This window comes from Asterias rubens, chromosome 5 (assembly GCF_902459465.1).
Source record: "Asterias rubens chromosome 5, eAstRub1.3, whole genome shotgun sequence".
Classification (NCBI taxonomy): domain Eukaryota; kingdom Metazoa; phylum Echinodermata; class Asteroidea; order Forcipulatida; family Asteriidae; genus Asterias; species Asterias rubens.
The window spans coordinates 2,836,578-2,858,504 of NC_047066.1; the positions used below are offsets into that span (position 1 = coordinate 2,836,578).

General features: G+C 38.0%; 1 protein-coding gene across 1 annotated transcript in view; it reads right to left on the minus strand.

Moving 5' to 3' along the window:
* Positions 1–1,133: 1,133 nt before the first annotated feature.
* LOC117290077 (FACT complex subunit SSRP1-like) overlaps positions 1,134–21,927 on the minus strand; it is a 51,380-nt gene continuing 30,586 nt past the window's right edge. Inside the window, exon 16 of the mRNA XM_033771325.1 lies at positions 1,134–1,265. Within this exon, the coding sequence (XP_033627216.1) occupies positions 1,134–1,265 (132 nt within the window). The remainder of the gene's footprint in view (positions 1,266–21,927) is intronic.

Sequence of the window (21,927 nt, forward strand, 5' to 3'; positions counted from 1 at the left end):
TAATAAAGTTTATAACAAAAACTTGATTGTACTTGGTTAACTTGAGAGAAAAAACTTATCTCAGTCTGATAGTTATCTCAACTTTTTGGCCTTGGCAAAAAACCAATTGGTTCTACATGGAAAGGTTTGCGGTAATGACTATCACTAATGAGTTGGGGTGGTTCAACTCAAGGAGTTTTATTAGTAGAAACAGTTTCAGTAGAAACATAAAGTCTCCATTTAACTCAAAAAGTTGAAACTAACGGTTCTTTTCAGAACCACCCCAACTCATTAGAGATAGTCATTACAGGGTGTTACCGCAAACCTTTCCATATCATATTTCCACCATGCAAAGTTTCAAATCCTATTCAATTGATTCTAAACACGCTGTCATTATCAAAAGTAAGCAAAACGAAATACTTTTTTCTTTAGAATCCTCTTAAGGGATTTAAATTGATAGCAATATTATAAATAATATTTAATAATATTATTATACTAAGCAAACAAAACATATCACTGGTTGGTGTTGGACTAAAGTTTGGCTTACTTAATAATCATTACTCAACTTCTAGGCCTGGGCGCCTTGTGACGGGGGTCAAGACTATTCATTGCTATGTCCAGTTGCAACTTCTGCTTTTCAACGAAATAGTTGGAAGGGCAACTAGTCGGGTAGTAAATTTCAGTAGTCAGCTCATTGTCTATTCTGATATACTGGTGCATCGAAAGAGTTGCTTACTGCAATGGCGGGCCTTTTTAATTGATCCACAATCTTTGTATTTGAAAATAGATGCGACTACTGTTGAAGTCGTGACTATTGGAGCTTGACTAGTTGGGTAGTGAATTCACTAGTCGTCCAGGCTTACCAACCTTGTTCCCACAATATGATGATGGGAAAACCTTGTGACACCCTGACCTAACCACAATTTGAAACATCAAGACTCGATTTAACAAAGCACCAAGATTCATCAAACAACAAAACAAACAAACAAACAAACAAACAAACAATTAGGATTGATACAAATCTTAACAGCGTCAAGGACGAGGCAGCCATGGTCACAAGTCTTTACCGAATGATGATGATTAAAAGATCAGTCTTGGCTCTTTGTGAAATCGAGCCCGGGAATCTTACACTAAAACTTCTTCACTTTGTCTCACTATGCATCTTCATCCATCTCCTCCTCCTCCTCCTCTTCATTGTCGCTGCCTCCTGAGGCTTCTTTCTCTCCATCGGAGCTTGGAGGAGTACTCACTGCCTCTTCTTCTTCAGATGCTTCAGACTTCTTCTCCTGTACATGATTTAAACACAAGGTATACGTTTGGTACTCACTCTTAAAATAAATGGAAATAACAACTTTTGGTTTGAAACCTACCTGTGCAGCAGCTTTCGATAGTATAAAGCATTGAGAGAAAAATTTCACTTCCAAGTAAAGTGGTTATGTAAAAAGATACCAGTTCGTATGCCCCAAAATTAAATCTGAAAATGCTTCTCTGACTGTGCATTCCTATTAGGGATTATTTTCAATTCATTAATACCCCAGACAGTTTCTCTACACCTATTGCTTCCGCGTCCGGCGCGCGCGAACCCCAATATCATCACGCGGAACGCGCAATTGTTAGCTATTAGTAACAGCGCGTAATCTATTTCTAAGCGCGCGCGCATAATCCATTTCTAAGCGCGCGCACACACACAACCCACGCGCATCAAACCGATTCTTCACAAAGTTTGCCTTCGGCTCGGCCCTTTATCTCACGGCAACGACCCTGCCGGTTTTAAACGGCTGTTAAAGAACTCGTAGCTACCCTTTTATTCCCTTATTTATATAGCACTGGTATCAGAGCTGCCAACAATCAGGGAAATGATTTAAAATTACAATCAACGTAATCGGGGGAAAGATTCCTTAATCAGGGTTGATTCTCACAGGCACATGTTCATCTGAACATGGAAAGATTTGAGTATTTTCTTCAGGAGTTTTCTGCGGGACAAAGGAGTGACATAAACAGGGGGGGGGGGGGATGGAGGGAGCATGTGCCACTTGATGTCCGAAATGTTCTGCCTCCCTCCAAAGCTGGTATAGGTTTGTCTGTTAGTTTATCACAAAAAATTACTAATTTTATTGATCACAAGAATTTATTTTGACAGAAACTAATATTATGACTTTGCATGGAGTCTTTGAAAGATTATTCTGTGCTTATTAGATGCTGTTGTGCTTACAAGATTTATACCATTGGGCCAGCTAAGGACCTTTGGTCACAGAGAAAGTGTAAACCCCGGTCTAACTCAAGACAAGCTTCTCAAGACAAGCATCAAGCAACAGACATTTAGCTTTGTCTTTGCAAAAAAATTAGAACACTTCATGGCACACAGAACTTCATACAGTGTTTTCAGTTTTCAAGGACTCTATATGAAAGAAGAACAAAGAAGAAATCAGCTGATCAGCTGTAAAGTCGTAGGCCTCAGAAGCGATGTAGCTTCCTTTTAATCTGCCAAGCCTATCCTCTTGTTTTGCGACACGAGGTCATTTATATCTTAGACAAAGAAATAAACTTAGAAAGAAAAATGTGACTGGCTTGGGTTTTAATGGCACTGGACACTTTGGGAAATTACTTCAAATAATTGTTGCCATAAAAACTTACTTGGTAACGAGCAATGGAGAGAGCTGTTGGTTGTATAAAACATTGTGAGAAAAGGCTCCCTCTAAAGTAAAAGAGTTTTTGAGAAAGAGGTAATTTCTCACTCCAATAATAAAAGACTTCAGCTGAAGCCTTTTATTATGCATCTGAAAAAGCACACAAAGTAATGCAACAAAGGTTTTTTTCTTTCTTTCATTATTCTCTTGTGAATTTGATGACCAATTGAGATTAAATTTTCACAGTTTTGTTATTTGATGCTTATAATGTTGGGATACACCAAGTGAGAAAACTGGTCTTTGACAATTACCAAAGGTGTCCAGTGTCTTTAAAGCAACACATGTTTCCATATATGGAAATGGTCCCACTCCAAACTCATCTCTCGACTGTTTCCCAAACAAAACTGACAACAGGCCTGATACTTCACGGAGGCAACGAAGGCGATTGCCTCCGTTGCCCCTGGTCATTGCCTTGGTGCCCTTGAAATGTTACAGTAGAAATTTACAATTTCCTCATAGGGTGCCCTTTGCCAAAGAGAAAATGCCTTGGTGCCCTTGCCCTTTCAAAAACGAAGCATACAGCCCTGTGACAACCATGGAAAGAAACAAAATCAACAAACACCATGACCTCGTATGGATACAGAGGTCGCGGCCTCTGACCCAATCCCAAATTACAAAGTTACCCATTAGGCGGATCGACTGCTGGTAAAAGTTGATTTCATTATTTGACTGCTTTGGTATATTATGTTTAACGTCTTGTTTAGACACGCAATATGGATACGCAATCCTTTCATCAAGGAGAAGAAAATCTTCTTAATAAGTTTGGCTGTCTCTTTTTATTAGAGCGCTGCGGGGAATACCTCCTTCGAAGACCCGTTAATTCCTGACCTACATCTGAAAACCTCTGGGATTCAGCTAAAGAATCTCATGGAACCAATTCACCTGATGCATAAGCCTGGGTGACTAGTGAAATTTACTACTGGACTAGGCGCGCCACAAACAAGCGCTTGTCTCTTTGTATTAGCATAATGGCGGTGAATGCCTCCTCCTTTGAAACCTCCTTCAAGGACACGTTAATTCCTGACCTACATCTCAAAACCTCTGGGTTTCAGCAAAAGGATCTCATGGAACCAATTCACCTGATGCATAAGCCTGGGTGACTAGTGAAATTTACTACTCAACTAGTAGCACCTCAAATAAGTTTGGCTGTCTCTTGGTATTACAAGTGCTCCTGGAGAAAACCTCCTTTGAAACCTTTTTCAAGGACCAAATAGTTCCTAAACTACATATCCAAATCTCTAGATTTCAGCTGAAGGATCTCATTGGACCAATTCACATGGGCCCAGTTTTATACAGCATGTAAATATAAGCACAAAAAAACCTCTTGCTTAGCAAAAATAGGTTAGCAGCCAAAACACCATACATTTACCATCGATGTGACTAGTACCCCACTCAGTTTTTGCTTAGCTTGGCCACTTTTACTGTGAGGGTTTCCAAGAACTTTGGTGCTTGTTAAAGACAGTGGACACTATTGGTAATTGTCAAAGACTAGCCTTCACAGTTGGTGTATCGCAACATATGCATAAAATAACAAACCTGTGAAAATTTGAGCTCAATCAGTCGTCGAAGTTGCAAGATAATAATGAACGGAAAAAACACCCTTGTCACCCGAAGTTGTGTGCGTTCAGATACTTGATTTCAAGACCTCAAATTCTAAACCTGAGGTCTCGAAATTTAATTCGTGGAAAATTACTTCTTTCTCGAAAACTACTCCAATTCAGAGGGAGCCGTTTCTCACAATGTTTTATACTATCAACCTCTCCCCATTACTCGTTACCAAGTAAGGTTTTATGCTAATAAATATTTTGAGTAATTACCAACAGTGTCCACTGCCTTTAAAAACACAAGAGTCTTTGTAGAGCCTGCATCTACCAAAAAGAAACTCAAAGGTTTTTGAACAAACAAAAACATTTAAGACATGTTTTCAAGATTTTGATTTATGATGGGACTGATTTATGTATCACCTTATAAGGGTTTATGTACAAGGTGCTGTGCAACATTCAGCAGCCAGTGCCAGAAACAAACCCCTTCTTAAACGATTAAGTGTAACTGTTTTATTTCATTTTTACATTACACAACACACAGGTCCCATGGTTTTGCATCCCGTCAAAAAAAACAAATCATTAAAGGATTTGGGTACTTTTTGTAACACCAAACACAATGTCCACAGATTTACATTAAACTTTCACTGTTTGAAGATAATGATAGCAGAAAGCGTACCTTAAAATATTAGTTGCTGAGGTGCTGTAGTTTTTTATAAATGAGTAAAACAATGTCATGAAAATACGTTTTTAAATGCTAAAATAATTTTCTTCTCATCATCACTGAGAAGAAAATTATTTTCATGACATTGTTTTACTCATTTCTCAAAAACTACAGCACCTCAGCAGGTAATATTTTCAGGGAAGCTTTCTACTATCATTATCTTCAAACTGTGTAAGTTTAAAATGTAAATCTGTGGACATTGCGTTAATTTCCTGATATATTAAAGACACAAAGACACAATGACCAGGACTTGAACCCACACGCTGCTGATCAGAAACAAGAGAGCTCAAGTCCGGTGCGTTTCACTGCTCAGCCATGACAAATCAGATAGTCAATATTTAAATTTAAAAAAAAATCTGAATAACTCAATATGCCATTGCAGGCCTGATGCTTCACAGAGGCATTGAAGGCAATTGCCTCGATGCCCCCTGGTCATTGCCTTGGTGCCATTGAAATGCCCCAGTAGAAATTCAAAATTTCCTCATGTAGCGTGCCCTTTACCAAGAAGCAAATGCCTCAGTGTCCTTGCCCTTTTAAAACGCGGCCTGGCGTTGTTTTGTTAAATTGGTAGAAGATTCGCAATGGGACAGCCTCTATTCACCCTGGTACCCTGCGCTGGTATTCGGTATCATTCATTTAGTGAGATAACCCTTGTTTAACCTCGTTGGGAAAATGAACACAAGTCGTGTTGTGGTGATTAGGTAGTTAGAACAATGCTATCTTGTGTATGAACCCCGTAATATTTGTTTTAAAAGATTCACCAGGTAGAGACCGAAATTTCTGAAATTCCTGAGATGAAAATAGCAGGTATTTCATGGACAGCCATCTTGTTCCATAGTTGGGTTGGGTTATTTGCATAAAACCCAAATAAGGGCACAATTTTATAGAGTTTCAAAACACATGCTATGCTTTTATAACCAGGAAACCAGTCATAGATGTTTCACAAGAGATTGTATTTAGGCTGTAACCTTATTCTGGTAAGCATAATTTTATTGTGCTAAGCTACTTATTCAGCTCAAGTAGCTCAATCAAATTGGGCTGGCCCCTTCAAGAGCTGCTTAATTTCTTTAAGCTGTTAATTTAAGCAAGCAAAAAATAAGCGGGGTACCAGTTCTACCAAGGATATGGAATTTTGGCTGGTAACTAGTTTACATTAAGTATGAGTATTCTGTGCTTAGCAAGTTTTTATACTTACAGGCTTTATGATATTTGGCCCTGCCTCAAATATAATCTCACTTTCGATAACGATAACGTCATGGTGATAAAATGTATAAGCAAAAAAAAATTAGACTGGCTAATAATTAATCAATTTACTTTTGCCCATTGTTTCTGACTACGAGCACAACCTAATATGGGTAAAACCAAAATTAATATACAAACTGATCCGTTATCAAACTTAAATTTGATAAAATTTCTTTAAGGAATTTCTAATGCGTCATTTATTTTACGCATGCCCTCGGCATTTTCACACAGTGACCATTTCCAGATGAAGCTAGCTAGAATATCACGTCATTTCACTTGATCATCATTTTTTTTCTCTCCAAGTAAGGTACACGTTGCCTTGGATCAGACGAGTTGGCTAGTGAAAGCGTTTGAAATTGTTGTTATCAAATGCATATGATTGGAAAGATGTTTTAAAAGTAGAATACAATGATCAACACAAATTTGCCTCAAAAATGCGTGGTTTTCCTTTTACTTTGCGAACTAACACGGTCGGCCATTTATGGGAGTCATAAATAAATGACCGCCCGTGCAATTTCGAGGCATGTTTGTGTGGATCATTGTATTCTACTTTTACAACATTTTTCTAACCATATGCATTTTATAACAAACGGTTACAACACTTTTCAAAGACCAACTCGACCGATCCAGGGCAACGTGTCCCTTTAATTCTACAACAGCAAGTGGCTCAATATTTAAGGTATTTTGAAGGCACTCTTGGTCCAAAAAGAGTTTATATTATTTTTTACAGTTTTAGCTCATCACAGTTTGAACATGTTAAGTTTTTGAGTCCGCAGAAAATGTACAAACACAATAAGCATGGAGAGTTCCAACTAGAAAATTCATTCTTCCACTTTTCAATAAAAATGTTAGTAGATTTGGGGTTGAAAAAAATACTAGAGCAGTACTTGAACCAACAACCTCCAGATTAACGTTCCGGTGCTCTAGCCCTATGTTGGCACAGTCTCCCTTTTTGTCAATATCTTTGTTCTGGGATGCCAGTCAGAAGCCATACAACCGTTAACTGCCATGTAGCCATGAATCACACCCAAGTTCTGATACAACCTGGGAAGCAGCAGTCAGGGATCACCTTAAGAGGATGCAACTTTTTATTTGAAGTATCAAATAATGAACAGTAATATGTGATTTCATCAAAGACAAAATAGGTTTTGAAGAGGATCAAACACACTGGCTTTAAAAACTGTTTTAACTCAGGATTAGAGACTTGAATTTGTTTGCCCATTGTCATAAGGACTATATTTATTGAAAAAGGAGTGGTTCACAAAACTAAAATTAACTTTTAAGCCCCCTTAATTTTTTAATATATTATTATTTACAAATCCCCACTCATGCATAATTCATAAATATAGCACAATATTGGCCTCTATGGCAGTCAAGGTGCGTGACACGTTCGAATTCAAGTACGTCGAATCCTGACCCTGCATTTATATTCCAACTCTTTTTATCACTGTGGCATTGAACTTAAAAAAAAAAAGGGGGAAAATGCATTAATATTCAACTCCAGATAACCTTTATCGCCAAACACTTTCATTGTATGTTTTTTCTATTCCAAGAAAGACTCTGCTAGGGTCGAAACGTCAGTCCAATAATGTTTTCCTTTTTTAAAAGATCACAATAATTGGAAGGTGAAGAGAAAGTCAAGTATATCATTAAACTTTTGATCGCTGTTAAAAACCGAAAGGGAAAAAATATACATTTGATGTGTTACACAGCAGACAATTTTAAATATTTACATTTTGTGCTTGGTCGCAGGAGTGCACCAGCTATATTTATGCTTCTGCACAAAAAATCCATACTGAACAAGTCCCCCCCCCCCCACACAAGTATTTAAAGGTAGCATGATTGGCCAGGATTGATAGAACTTTTAAAATAAGGGTTTCATTACAAAATCTTACTGTTTTCAAAGCATGATACCAGTTCTATGCAAGCCCGTAAAGTGGCTACTAAATTTCTACTTGGTTATTATGGATTCACAATCCGGATAATAGAATACGGATTCAGAATCCATCGTTACTGATTCACGATCTGCTAATTATAGATTTACTACCCGTTATTGTGGATTCAAAAGTCGTTATAAGGGATTCACAACTGCGAATCCGTGTTATTTTGTTATTACAGACAATCCGGATGCGGTAATAACGTATTCTGAATCCATAATTACGGATTCAGAATAACGGATTCTGGATCAATAAAAACGGATTCTGAATTCACAATGAGGGATTGTGAATTCGTAATAAATGATCAGCAATTTATTTTTTGTCGGCGCTAATGGGATTTTTAAACAGTCACAGTCTACAGGAAACTTTTGACGAGAGGTAACCAAGGCCATGATCAAGGGCAACAGACGCCATAGCCAATTCCAACTCTACAGACCTTCAACTACAACACAATACGATGAACTCAAACCTCTGCATTTTTTCAGCCACAGGGTAAATAAACCTAAACATAAGCGCCGAGGACAAACACAAATAAAATTGAAATATTTTTGTTTACTTCAACCGGAAACTCGTTAGGAGTGGTGGCAATTAACTTCCATGGAATTTCCTTCTCAAACAGATGTTTATATTTCCAGCTGTGGTGCATTGAAAACTTACATCATGTGGGATGCCATTCGTCAATTTGTCTTTTATACAAAAGCAGCATGAGGCTGATGAAATAACACGCAGTTGCATCATCTTTTTAGAATCATAATGTTCCGTCCCAACCTTAGAATCGTCCCATCTGTAGTTGGGACTGGTGTCCCAACTGTAGTTGGGACTGTATGTTCCTAACATAAGAGTTCCACGTGGGACGGCCCAACTATAGCTGGGATCCAGAAATCTGTCACCAAGCAAGGAAGAAGGAACAACAGTATCTTTTCAGAATGACAATGTTCCATCCCAACCTTAAGAACCATCTCTGATATAGAAGGTTTTATGCCAATTGCCAAATCACTCTGCAAAAAAACCCTACACCAAAAAAAAATCAATATTTATAACATTTTCAAAACAATTATTTTTGCTTAAATGAGAACTTGTGCATTAACTTTAAACTTGCTAGGCATGGTGTTTTTCGTCCTTTACCTAAAATGAACTTCAGGGTGACAGTTTGACAATTTCTAAGCTCGAGGAGGCTTTGTCTGACCAGTATAATTGAACATTTGGTAAATTTGTTTTAAATAAACATGGTTGGAAAGATATTAAAAGTAAAATAAAAATTATCCACACAAAAAGAAATTGTGTCGTTTTCCTTTTACATTGTGAAACTAACATGGTCCGCCATTTTGTAAAACCAAAGTTTTGATTACATTTTGTATATCTTTTAAAATGTACTATTTCTTCTTTTTTTGAAGCAGCATTTTCAGAATTTTCGTTTACAAGCAAATTACTTAAAGAACTATTTTTATCTTCAAGGCCACTGTTGTTGACAGCAAATCAAATGAATTATCCATCCCAAAACCTTCATTTCCGTAAGTGGCTGAATTTAAAAAACAAGGGCAAACCCAATTCTTTTTATTGCTTGACTCTCACACAGTTCCCAAGAGAAACCTCAACTTTCTGTAATTCATCTACTATTAGTTGGCAACCATTCCACTCATTCTTAGTCTCAACTTACAAGAGAGAATTACGGAAACAACATGCAACCCGTCACCCAGACAGTTTCTGTGATTCGATTTACACCCTTGGATACATTCTTCATCACCCCTGCTTTGACAAAAAACTCAGGTTTGGCGCACCAAAGTTGCCCTGGTATATCGATCAAAAGAATCCCTAACGAGAAAAGTTCAGTTCCAGATTGGCGGGGGTAGAATCCCCTAAATTGTTGCGAGGCATTTGATAACTTCCATCAGACGTTCTCCTGCTGCGAATGAGAGCATGGCTGCACCGACTCGAGTGCATGGAAGTTCAACGTCAATGATAGGACTTGTGTTGTTGTTGTGACACACTTATGGGGTCTTTAGGTGATTAGTGATGTTGAAATTGAAGGTGGTGGTCTAATTTCCTTATGAGTGTAATGGACTGAGAGAATTTTCTCCCCTGACGAGGACCAGCCTTGAAATTCAACAGGTGTGAAAATTCTTCTAATTATTTTCATTTCAAATGATTCTTATTTTAAACTGCTTTTCAGATGAGTTTCGAAAGTTCAGAAAAAAATGATAGTGGTCTCAAATTGAACCCAGGAATCTTAAGATAGCCACGTTTACACTTTTAGTGTTTTCATTTCATTCTCTTCAACTTGGGAAGACCCTAGAAACATTGTCACGTTATAAAATTGTAATGGAGACAACACATCCCAGTTTTTTGTTCTTCTGTCATGTTACACTTGGTGCAAGACATTCTTAGCGCATTTTTGCTGCCCGATGGAATACTGTACATTGTATACATCATCACGGTGTGGTCATCTTGATTTTACTTCATTCCAACTCATTGTAAACCAAACTAAGGCTGGACGAAATAATAGTCTGGTGCAATGCGCAATGAATGTTAGCATTCATTTCTGTTATTGAACAGGGAACATGACCAAGATGGTGACAGCGTGATAAGGTCTACAGCGAGTCAAGCAAGGCCTGGAAGAGTTCCATAAAGAGAGGGCAAAGCCATTTTCATTTTGCAAAATACACTCTCAATGGAAAATCTAATAGTCTATGGGAACCTTTTGAAGGAGCACCAAGGCCAATACCAAGGGCAATGGAGGTCTGTCCTCTGTAACTTAAGGCCTGCAGGTCTTTCCCATTACGCCCAACAACAAAACTTCCTACAACAACAATATTTGGAGAGGTGGCATAAACTTTTTCTCCAATCAACCAAATATTCAAATGATAATGTCCATTTTGAATTACATCCTTCCCTTCACTTCATTAAAGCCATTATACACTTTCGGTAAACAGTATTGTCCAAGTCCCACACTTCATGTATCACAACTTATATATATATAAAATAACAAACCTGTGAAAATTTAGGTTGAATCGGTCATCGGAGTCGGGAGAAAATAACGGGAAAACCCATTCTTGTTTCCGCGTGTTTCGCCGTGTCATGACATGTGTTTAAAATAAATCCGTAATTCTTGCTAATGAGAATTTATATTGTTTTAATGTTTTCTCAAAAAGTGAAGTATTTCGTGGAACAATATGTCAAGAGAAGTCTTTCACCATTACCTTCTGTAAATCTATCTGTAAATCTGTGAACTTCTTTTCTTTGTTTCTGTACCGAAAGTGTATAATGGCTTTAAACAGTGGAAACAGCCTCATCCATCGACTTCTTGTGAATATATTGTTTTAAAAAGGTCAAGTTTAATTATTTTTAAATATAAACTGTGTAGATAGTTTTTCATTTTGATTCTTGATTGTAACAAATTTTCTTGTCCAGTAAATTTAGTTGTGAGCTACAAGCCCAGGGTCGATTTCACAAAGAGTTGGGACTCGTCTTATCTCGAGTTAGGATGAGTAACTCGTCTTAACTTAGGACTAATCTTAAGGTCCGCATGCTACAGTGCGGGGTTGGGACTCGTCCTAAGTCCCAAGATAAGTCTTAAGTTAGAAAAAGTTTTGTGATATCGACGGCTGCGGTCTTTTGAATTACTTCCCCAGATTCGAGCCCTGATGATTTCAAAGTCACAAATATTAAGCTACAACTCTCGCATTATGCTTAATATTCTTTTGGAAGCCTAACCCTATCCCTAACTGTTCTTCTGAAGCCTAACCCTTATTACCTAACCCTAAACCTTACCCTAACTCTTTTCATGAAGCCTAACCCTTACCCTTTTATGAAGCTTTAACCCTAATAGTACCCCCAACCCTCCCCTAACCCCAAGCCCTCATCCCAACCCTAACCCTATGTACATCTAGCCCATGCTGAAATTAAAAGTCACGGCTAGAGCCTAAGCCACAGCTGCATCAAAGCCTTGGTTTACCATGGCTAATAATTATAAAGATTACAACAACTCTTTAAAATAATTATGAATTTTGTCGGGACAGCCTGTAACCCCATCCAACACCATGTAAAGGAGACACCGACCACAGCTTTGTTTACTTCATACCACACATCATAACAAACCAGCATCAGAAATCCTTCACAAAATTCATGAGCTTGCCTGGTCATTTCTGGATAAACACAATTTGCATACAAACCAAGACAACCCATGACCTTACCGGACGATCCTATTGGTCGAGTCCGACCACCAGATGGCAGCGCCATCCAGGGGTAGATTATTACGGTCTCCCTACTTCATCTTCTTCCCGAATTCCAAGGCCTGACAAATAGAACCCTTGGGGGTAGAGTTGACACATTGTTGTGTAATGAAGCCTTGTTGTTTAGTTGTCGTGTACCCTATCAGCTGATCTGTACACTTTCACTCCTAGTGTTTTGATTATTATTCCGAGGCCAAAAGCAGCCTGGACAGCAAGGACCCTGAACAATGCACAATTGAACAATGATTCTTTGAAAGGAATTATTGATAAGATACAGACCCTGGTAATGTGGACCAAACTTTCTAAATGTGTTTACCTGCTTGAACCAGAACCATGTAGCATTAGTAGTATAGTAGTAGTAGTAGTAGGGTTTTTCATGCCCTCTCACTGGATTTTAAACATACTGTCCAGGGAAATATTGTGTTTGAATTGAAACACAGTACAAGGATGAGAACATTTCCTAATAAAACTGCAATAAGACCATCAGTAATTTTTTAGATATGTTGGACTGTGGATAGGGTTAACTTACAGGGCCCAATTTCATAGAGCTGCTAAGCATGACAATTTGCTTAGCATGAAATTTCTTCCTTGGTAAAAACAGGATTACCAACCGAGTTTCAATGTTGTTGCATTTCCTAGTTACTTGTATTCAGCTGCTGTATGGTTATCTTGAAAATCACGTAGAAATTTGGTTGGGAAATCCTGTTTTTATCAAGGTAAAACATTTCATGCTAAACAAATGTTTGTGCTTAGCAGCTCTATGAAATTGGACCCAGATAAGGTACCCTGGTAATGCTGCTTACCTTACGTGTGTAACTTGTTTACCTGAACGGCATTTTTTTCATGGCATTCTCATAACTCAATGGGTTTTTTTTCCCCTTTTTTTCCAGAGAAGTAATTTGTTTGACAGTTCAGTCCAATAATGAGAACATGGTCCAATACAAATTTTCAAAAAGCCCTCAGCCATTTTTTAGATATGATAATAATAATAATCAAGACAAATTTGTAAAGCACCTAATGCAAAAAGCCTCTTAGCTGATATAACTGTTTGGCTTGGGTAAATTTGTCTGCATACACCCAAACCAAACATTGCACTCATCTATCGTCTACAATCTCAATAAGGCTAATGATAAGAATATCCACCACAAAATTCCTCACAACAAAACTGTAATTCCACATAAATAAAATGTGATGAAGCCTATCCAATGTAATGAAATCTTCACAAATTGGTTGTGTATTTAAAAAAGCAAGTGATCTGGAATGAATTTACTCTTCTCAAACTGCAAAAACCATTTATCGCCTTACAATACTTGTCCTCAATTCATTACAAATTAACTATTCAACCTGTGACAATATACAAATATTGACTGCTTAGAGTGCTATGGTTAAAACTATGACTCTCGAGGTGATCCACGGAGCCTTCTATTTTCCCGAGGCGAAGCTGGGGGAAAATAGAGCGCTACAGGGATCACCGAGGGAGTTATAGTTTTAACCATTGCACGAGTAAAAGCAGTCAATATTTGTTTTATAACACCCCAAACATTTCTAAAAACTACTATTAAGTTACAGACCTGAATGCTACAATCCACGGACGACGCGAATACAGATAGCAAAAACTTTTACTGTGCTGCATGTAGTGTCGTGCAATCCGAAATGGTTACAAACTATTAATTTATCATCCTCGTACACGCAACGGACGTCTGGGTACTGCACACCGTGTGATAGTCTTCGAACTAGCGCACGGCAAACCGATGCACTATCACACGGCCGTCGTCTAGCAAAACTAAGACATGTCATGTGACGCGCTCTAAACCAATGAACAGGCAGAATATTGGTAAGGGGTGTTACAATGAGGCACAGAGCCTTGTCTTCCTACAGACACAAGTTGCATACACCCAATGGAGGAATACACTATAGTCTTAGGCCTAAAGGAAATCGAGATTGCACTGTGTTTTTTTTTATCAACTTGTAATGATGCTTTAGTGCCCATCTCAAAACTGGTACAACTGTTATTTTGAACTTAACTCTAAAAATTATGCCGGTACTTTCAAATTTCAAATACAACCAGTGTAGTATCTCGCCTGCCAGAAAGACATGGGAATGCATAAGGTCACTCTTTTTGTAAACAAAGTTACATGGTCTTTGCTTTTCAAAGGTAGGGTCATAGATGGTAAATACTCTACAAAGTATTTACTGTTTTGATGAGAAGCACTGCAGCTGTTGATCGTATAATCTATTTTGAGAAAGGGTTCCCTTTCAAGATGGTTTGGATAATTTTCCAGCCCAAAACAGTTGAATCTGAGAAACGATTCATACATGAAATTTTTAAGGGTTGGTGCTCGTTTGCGAATGCTGCGGCCAGAGATGTGCTCACAACACGCTGTCACCTCGCTAAACGTGGACTGGATTTCACGTTCTTGTGAAAATACCTTGGACAGTTTTTTGCTGTTTGCTCAGCAAGTAAACACAGCATTCAGCTCAAACTTTCACAAGAGACTCCTGTTGTATCTTTCTTTACAATTTCGCCAACAAATCAGCATTACCTTGAGAACGACCAATCTATGACCCAAGAGTGGACAACACACTTCAAGGTTTCCCATCCAGCTGTGTGCAATAAAAGTTAACTTTACCAAAGTATGCTATTGATCTTTCGTCAGTTACGCTCGATCAAAGTTTTTGTTGCACAACAAAATCCTTGACGTCATAAGAGGAGCTTTGGTGTTAAAGGGAGGAACTCCCATCTCTTTGTTTGATGACAAGTCATCCACAATGCCGAATGCCTCACAGTACTTCCTGGAAAATCTTGTCAACATTTTGTCTTCCAGCTGCCAGGGCTAATCTCTTGACAGCTGAACACAAAGAGAGGAACCATGTCATCCAGAACTTATTTGAAGAGCAAAATATTATGATTGAACGAACTTTGTAAACACAGATTTATAATATTGAGTAGCAAACGTTGATTTTTTAGTTGCAACTGATACAGTTTTTGTAGCATTTTGCTTTACTATAAAATCCTTCTCTGCAACATAATGTTGATTAAAAGCAGTGGACACAATATCGATATATTGTAACGTGTAAAGGAGAGAGGTTGATAGTATAAAACACTGTGAGAAACAGCTCCCTCTGAAGTAACGACATTTTTGAGAAAGAAGTAATTTTCCTCGAATTTGAATTTGAGACCTCAGAATTAGATTTTAAGGTCTCGAAATCAAGCATCTAAAAGCACACAACTTTGTGTGACAAGGGTATTTTTTCTTTCATGGTTATCTCGCAATTTCGACGGACAATTAAGCTCAAATTTTCACAGGTTTGTTATTTTATGCATATGTTGATATACACCAAGCGAGAAGACTGGTCTTTGAAAATTACCAATAGTGTCCACTGCCTTTACATATCGCATACAAGAGACAGTCATTTTATCAATTCCTTGTATGATTTGTTATGAACCAGTGTAGAAAATTAGGAGGTTTGACAAAACCCATGATGCCTGTAAAGATGGCGTTTATCATGAGCTTTCCATTCCCTTCCTCAATGCTCTGTCCATGGATAAATAAATTCTTCATTATCTCCATGATCTCCTTAATTATTTTGAGCTTTAAGTGCACTGTGAATCCCTCTTAGTTAATAAAACATAGAGAGCAAGGACAATGGGTCTTGTCTGGCAGAATGCAAATTAAGCTTTAGGGAGACGGCATCGCTCGCATACCTGCGTCATAGCAGTAAAGTTTGTCTGATATCGTTTGGCATCACCCAGGCCTCTACTGTCAGCACTGGCAACAACAGCGCCCTCACTGTTTACTATTCGGAGGTCGTGTCATGCAGAAAACACTCATCCTAAAATTAAAGTCTATGCGATATCTATATGGTCACATACGGCGGTTTGAAAAGTACTTATGTAAAAAGTACTGTCAAACCTTGAAAAATAATTCATGTAAATGCTCTGTGTCAGGCCATAGTCATCTTTTCTTGGGGCATTGTAAATGTAAAACAGGGGCAAGTCAAGACATGTCCGCCACACAATGTACCGTACAATACCGGATGCATACAATGACAAGGAGGACTATAATCATAAGCAATGACAAATCTGAATGATTTTTTTAGGGGAATGTGGGCTTGGAAGGGTTCAAGGGAATAGTCCTTGCGGTAATCTTTGTCAGGTTCCCAGAATACCAAGTGGCAAACATAGTTCCAATTCTCATAACATCGAAAGGGTGCCAGACTGTTTTTCCTTCCAGCCTCAATTTGATTACAATGGTTTGAATGGAAGAGAAACAAGATGGCGGCACCCTGATCAGTGAGGAGCATGAAAAGTTTCTAGGTTCAAACAATGAACAATATGGTTCAGCGTTAGAGTTTTGTCTCTTAATTAAAGTACAATGTGGATGTTGCAGGCAAACGGCTAGACTGAAGTTCCAAATTGGAACAAAAATTATGATCAATACTGATTGATCAATTTTTCTGCTCGACAGACAGAAGTGCCTCATTATTTACCGTTTATAAACAACAAACATTACCTCATGACATCAATATTGTGGTCATGTGACATTAACCGCCTGTTTTTAGTAACGTTCACCCAATGACAATAGACGAAAAATGTCAATATCATGATCAATGATTGAACCGTGATTTTATCTCATCAATTGTTTCACGGAAAACCTACAGGAAATACTGTCTGGTGATATACAAGTTAATACCCCACACCCTAGCGACGGATGATGAAAGGTTTTTTCACCATGATGAAATCCCTGATAAAAACTAACATATATCTGATCGTTGCGGTACCCACTGCTGACATAGAATTCAAACTGCCTCCAGCCATCAGGCTAGCTTAGTGGTCTAGTGGTAAAACCTCTGCTCTAGCAATGCAAAGATTGTGGGTTCGAAACCCACCCGAGTGATTTGCCTGTGGATTTTGTTAACACAGAACTCAAGGAGTGGTGATCTCAATGCAAAAACATTCTGCGTGCAATGTCATATTCATGTACATGTGATCGACAGCTGTGCATGCATTCACATACTGAAATGTTTTGTATTACCGTTCCCAGAATTGAAGTGTTTTTGGTTGCTAAGGTTAGTCCTTGCTAAAGGTCAGCCATTGATGTAAGTTGGAAAGAAAAAAACATCCCAATAAAATGAATACAGTTTTTACAGACGTGGCTCATATTTACAATGGAGCAAACAGGCCTGGGGCCAGTATAATTAGTGTCAGGCCAGTAAACTCATGCCTGGAAAAGTAAAGTCCAGCGATCTTGCGTTTTCTTTTAATTAAATAATTAAACCTCAACCTCAACTTGAACAAAAACAAATTATGTTAAAATGCTGACTTTGAGTCTGATCAAATACCTTGAAATAATAATAAATGAAACTGAATATACTATAATACTTTTCAATCCATTGAAGTATAAAGACTTGAGAATTTTTTTTAAAAGTTAAATGCATTCTTTTTAGAGTAAGGAAGAGGTCTGGTCTCGTACAACCAATAGGAGACTTTCCAACGCTAGGTGGCAGCAGACATACCGGGTAAATTTCCATTGTTTACGTAGTTCTGAACATGCGCATAATTCTGAGAACAATGGATTTACCCGGTAAGTCTGCTGCCCTCTATCGTCCCAGAAAGTCTCCCATTCTGGTCATGTTGATTTTTTTCCTCAAATTCAGCGCCCTGAAAGAAATCACGAAAAAAAAATCTGAAAAAGGAGGCGACATGCGTGTAATTCCCTGCCTGCGATACAGTTTTGTAGGACACAAAAAGTCCAGTGACACTTAAATTAATCGCTAGTGACCAGTCAGCGGTCGGCGCATGAAAGAGTAATATGCAAATAAGCGCGGTTGAACAGAGGATGGCTCCCTCGTAGGGAGGAATGCTTCTTACGCACTACGTGCATGAAAGTATGTAGAGCTTCAACAGGTGGGCATAACACAAAGCTAGCTATGATTAAAGGAACATTACAGAACTGGTAAGAAAACAAATCGTCGAAGATCACAGATTAACATTAAACTTAAACGGTCTAATAATGATGATAGTAGAAAACATCCCTTGGAATATTTCTGTCTGAAATGTCATATTTGGGGAGAAATAAATAAAACTAGTTTCCAGTTTGGAGTATTTATTCTTGCTATTTTTATAAATGGATGTCTTGCAAAATGTGTAATCGGTTTTTCACTTTTTTTCTCATGACCAATATGGCCAATCGATTTCAAACTTCTACAGGTTTGTCAGTTTATGTATCCTCAGTTTGATTACAATGGGTTGAATGGAAGAGAAACAAGATGGTGGCACACTGATCAGTGAAGAGCATGACAAGTTTCTAGTTGCAAACAATGAACAATGGTTAAGCGTTAACATTTTGTCTCCTAATTAAAGTGAAATGTGGATGTTGCGGCCGAGCGGCAGGACTGAAGCTCTGGTATTTGGTGTAAAGTTCCAAATTGGAACAAAAATTATGATCAATACAGATCGATCAATAATTCTGCTCGACAGACAGAAGTGCCTCATTATTTATCGCTTATAAACAACAAACATTACCTCATGACATCAATATTGTGGTCATGTGACATTAACCGCCTGTTTTTAGTAACGTTCACCCATTGACAATAGACGAAAAATGTCAATATCATGATCAATGATTGAACCATGATTTTATCTCATCAATTGTTTCACGGAAAACCTACAGGAAATACTGTCTGGTATTATACAAGTTAACACCCCACACCCTAGCGACGGATGATGAAAGGTTTTTTCACCATGATGAAATCATCCCAGGTGGTCATTTTTCAACCGGATCAAACTATCCCTGATACATACTAACATATATCTGATCGTTGCGGTACCCACTGCTGACATAGAATTCAAACTGCCTCCAGCCATCAGGCTAGCTTAGTGGTCTAGTGGTAAAACCTCTGCTCTAGCAATGCAAAGATTGTGGGTTCGAAACCCACCCGAGTGATTTGCCTGTGGATTTTTTTAACACAGAACTCAAGGAGTGGTGATCTCAATGCAAAAACATTCTGCGTGCAATGTCATATTCATGTACATGTGATCGACAGCTGTGCATGCATTCACATACTAAAATGTTTTCTATTACCGTTCCCAGAATTGAAGTGTTTTTGGTTGCTAAGGTTAGTCCTTGCTAAAGGTCAGCCATTGATGTAAGTTGGAAAGAAAAAACATCCAATCCAATGAATACAGTTTTTACAGACGTGGCTCATATTTACAATGGAGCAAACAGGCCTGGGGCCAGTATAATTAGTGTCAGGCCAGTAAACTCATGCCTGGAAAAGTAAAGTCCAGCGATCTTGCGTTTTTTTTAATTGAATAATTAAACCTCAACCTCAACTTGAACAAAAACAAATTATGTTAAAATGCTGACTTTGAGTCTGATCAAATACCTTGAAATAATAATAAATGAAACTGAATATACTATAATACTTTTCAATCCATTGAAGTATAAAGACTTGAGAATTTTTTTTAAAAGTTAAATGCATTCTTTTTAGAGTAAGGAAGAGGTCTGGTCTCGTACAACCAATAGGAGACTTTCCAACGCTAGGTGGCAGCAGACATACCGGGTAAATTTCCATTGTTTACGTAGTTCTGAACATGCGCATAATTCTGAGAACAATGGATTTACCCGGTAAGTCTGCTGCCCTCTATCGTCCCAGAAAGTCTCCCATTCTGGTCATGTTGATTTTTTTCCTCAAATTCAGCGCCCTGAAAGAAATCACGAAAACAAAATCTGAAAAAGGAGGCGACATGCGTGTAATTCCCTGCCTGCGATACAGTTTTGTAGGACACAAAAAGTCCAGTGACACTTAAATTAATCGCTAGTGACCAGTCAGCGGTCGGCGCATGAAAGAGTAATATGCAAATAAGCGCGGTTGAACAGAGGATGGCTCCCTCGTAGGGAGGAATGCTTCTTACGCACTACGTGCATGAAAGTATGTAGAGCTTCAACAGGTGGGCATAACACAAAGCTAGCTATGATTAAAGGAACATTACAGAACTGGTAAGAAAACAAATCGTCGAAGATCACAGATTAACATTAAACTTAAACGGTCTAATAATGATGATAGTAGAAAACATCCCTTGGAATATTTCTGTCTGAAATGTCATATTTTGGGAGAAATAAATAAAACTAGTTTCCAGTTTGGAGTATTTATTCTTGCTATTTTTATAAATGGATGTCTTGCAAAATGTGTAATCGGTTTTTCACTTTTTTTCTCATGACCAATATGGCCAATCGATTTCAAACTTCTACAGGTTTGTCAGTTTATGTATCCTCAGTTTGATTACAATGGGTTGAATGGAAGAGAAACAAGATGGTGGCACACTGATCAGTGAAGAGCATGACAAGTTTCTAGTTGCAAACAATGAACAATGGTTAAGCGTTAACATTTTGTCTCCTAATTAAAGTGAAATGTGGATGTTGCGGCCGAGCGGCAGGACTGAAGCTCTGGTATTTGGTGTAAAGTTCCAAATTGGAACAAAAATTATGATCAATACAGATCGATCAATAATTCTGCTCGACAGACAGAAGTGCCTCATTATTTATCGCTTATAAACAACAAACATTACCTCATGACATCAATATTGTGGTCATGTGACATTAACCGCCTGTTTTTAGTAACGTTCACCCATTGACAATAGACGAAAAATGTCAATATCATGATCAATGATTGAACCATGATTTTATCTCATCAATTGTTTCACGGAAAACCTACAGGAAATACTGTCTGGTATTATACAAGTTAACACCCCACACCCTAGCGACGGATGATGAAAGGTTTTTTCACCATGATGAAATCATCCCAGGTGGTCATTTTTCAACCGGATCAAACTATCCCTGATAAATACTAACATATATCTGATCGTTGCGGTACCCACTGCTGACATAGAATTCAAACTGCCTCCAGCCATCAGGCTAGCTTAGTGGTCTAGTGGTAAAACCTCTGCTCTAGCAATGCAAAGATTGTGGGTTCGAAACCCACCCGAGTGATTTGCCTGTGGATTTTTTTAACACAGAACTCAAGGAGTGGTGATCTCAATGCAAAAACATTCTGCGTGCAATGTCATATTCATGTACATGTGATCGACAGCTGTGCATGCATTCACATACTGAAATGTTTTCTATTACCGTTCCCAGAATTGAAGTGTTTTTGGTTGCTAAGGTTAGTCCTTGCTAAAGGTCAGCCATTGATGCAAGTTGGAAAGAAAAAACATCCCAATAAAATGAATACAGTTTTTACAGACGTGGCTCATATTTACAATGGAGCAAACAGGCCTGGGGCCAGTATAATTAGTGTCAGGCCAGTAAACTCATGCCTGGAAAAGTAAAGTCCAGATATCTTGCGTTTTTTTTTAATTGAATAATTAAACCTCAACCTCAACTTGAACAAAAACAAATTATGTTAAAATGCTGACTTTGAGTCTGATCAAATACCTTGAAATAATAATAAATGAAACTGAATATACTATAATACTTTTCAATCCATTGAAGTATAAAGACTTGAGAATTTTTTTAAAGTTAAATGCATTCTTTTAAGAGTAAGGAAGACTTCTTGTCTCGTACAACCAATTCTGGTCATGTTGAT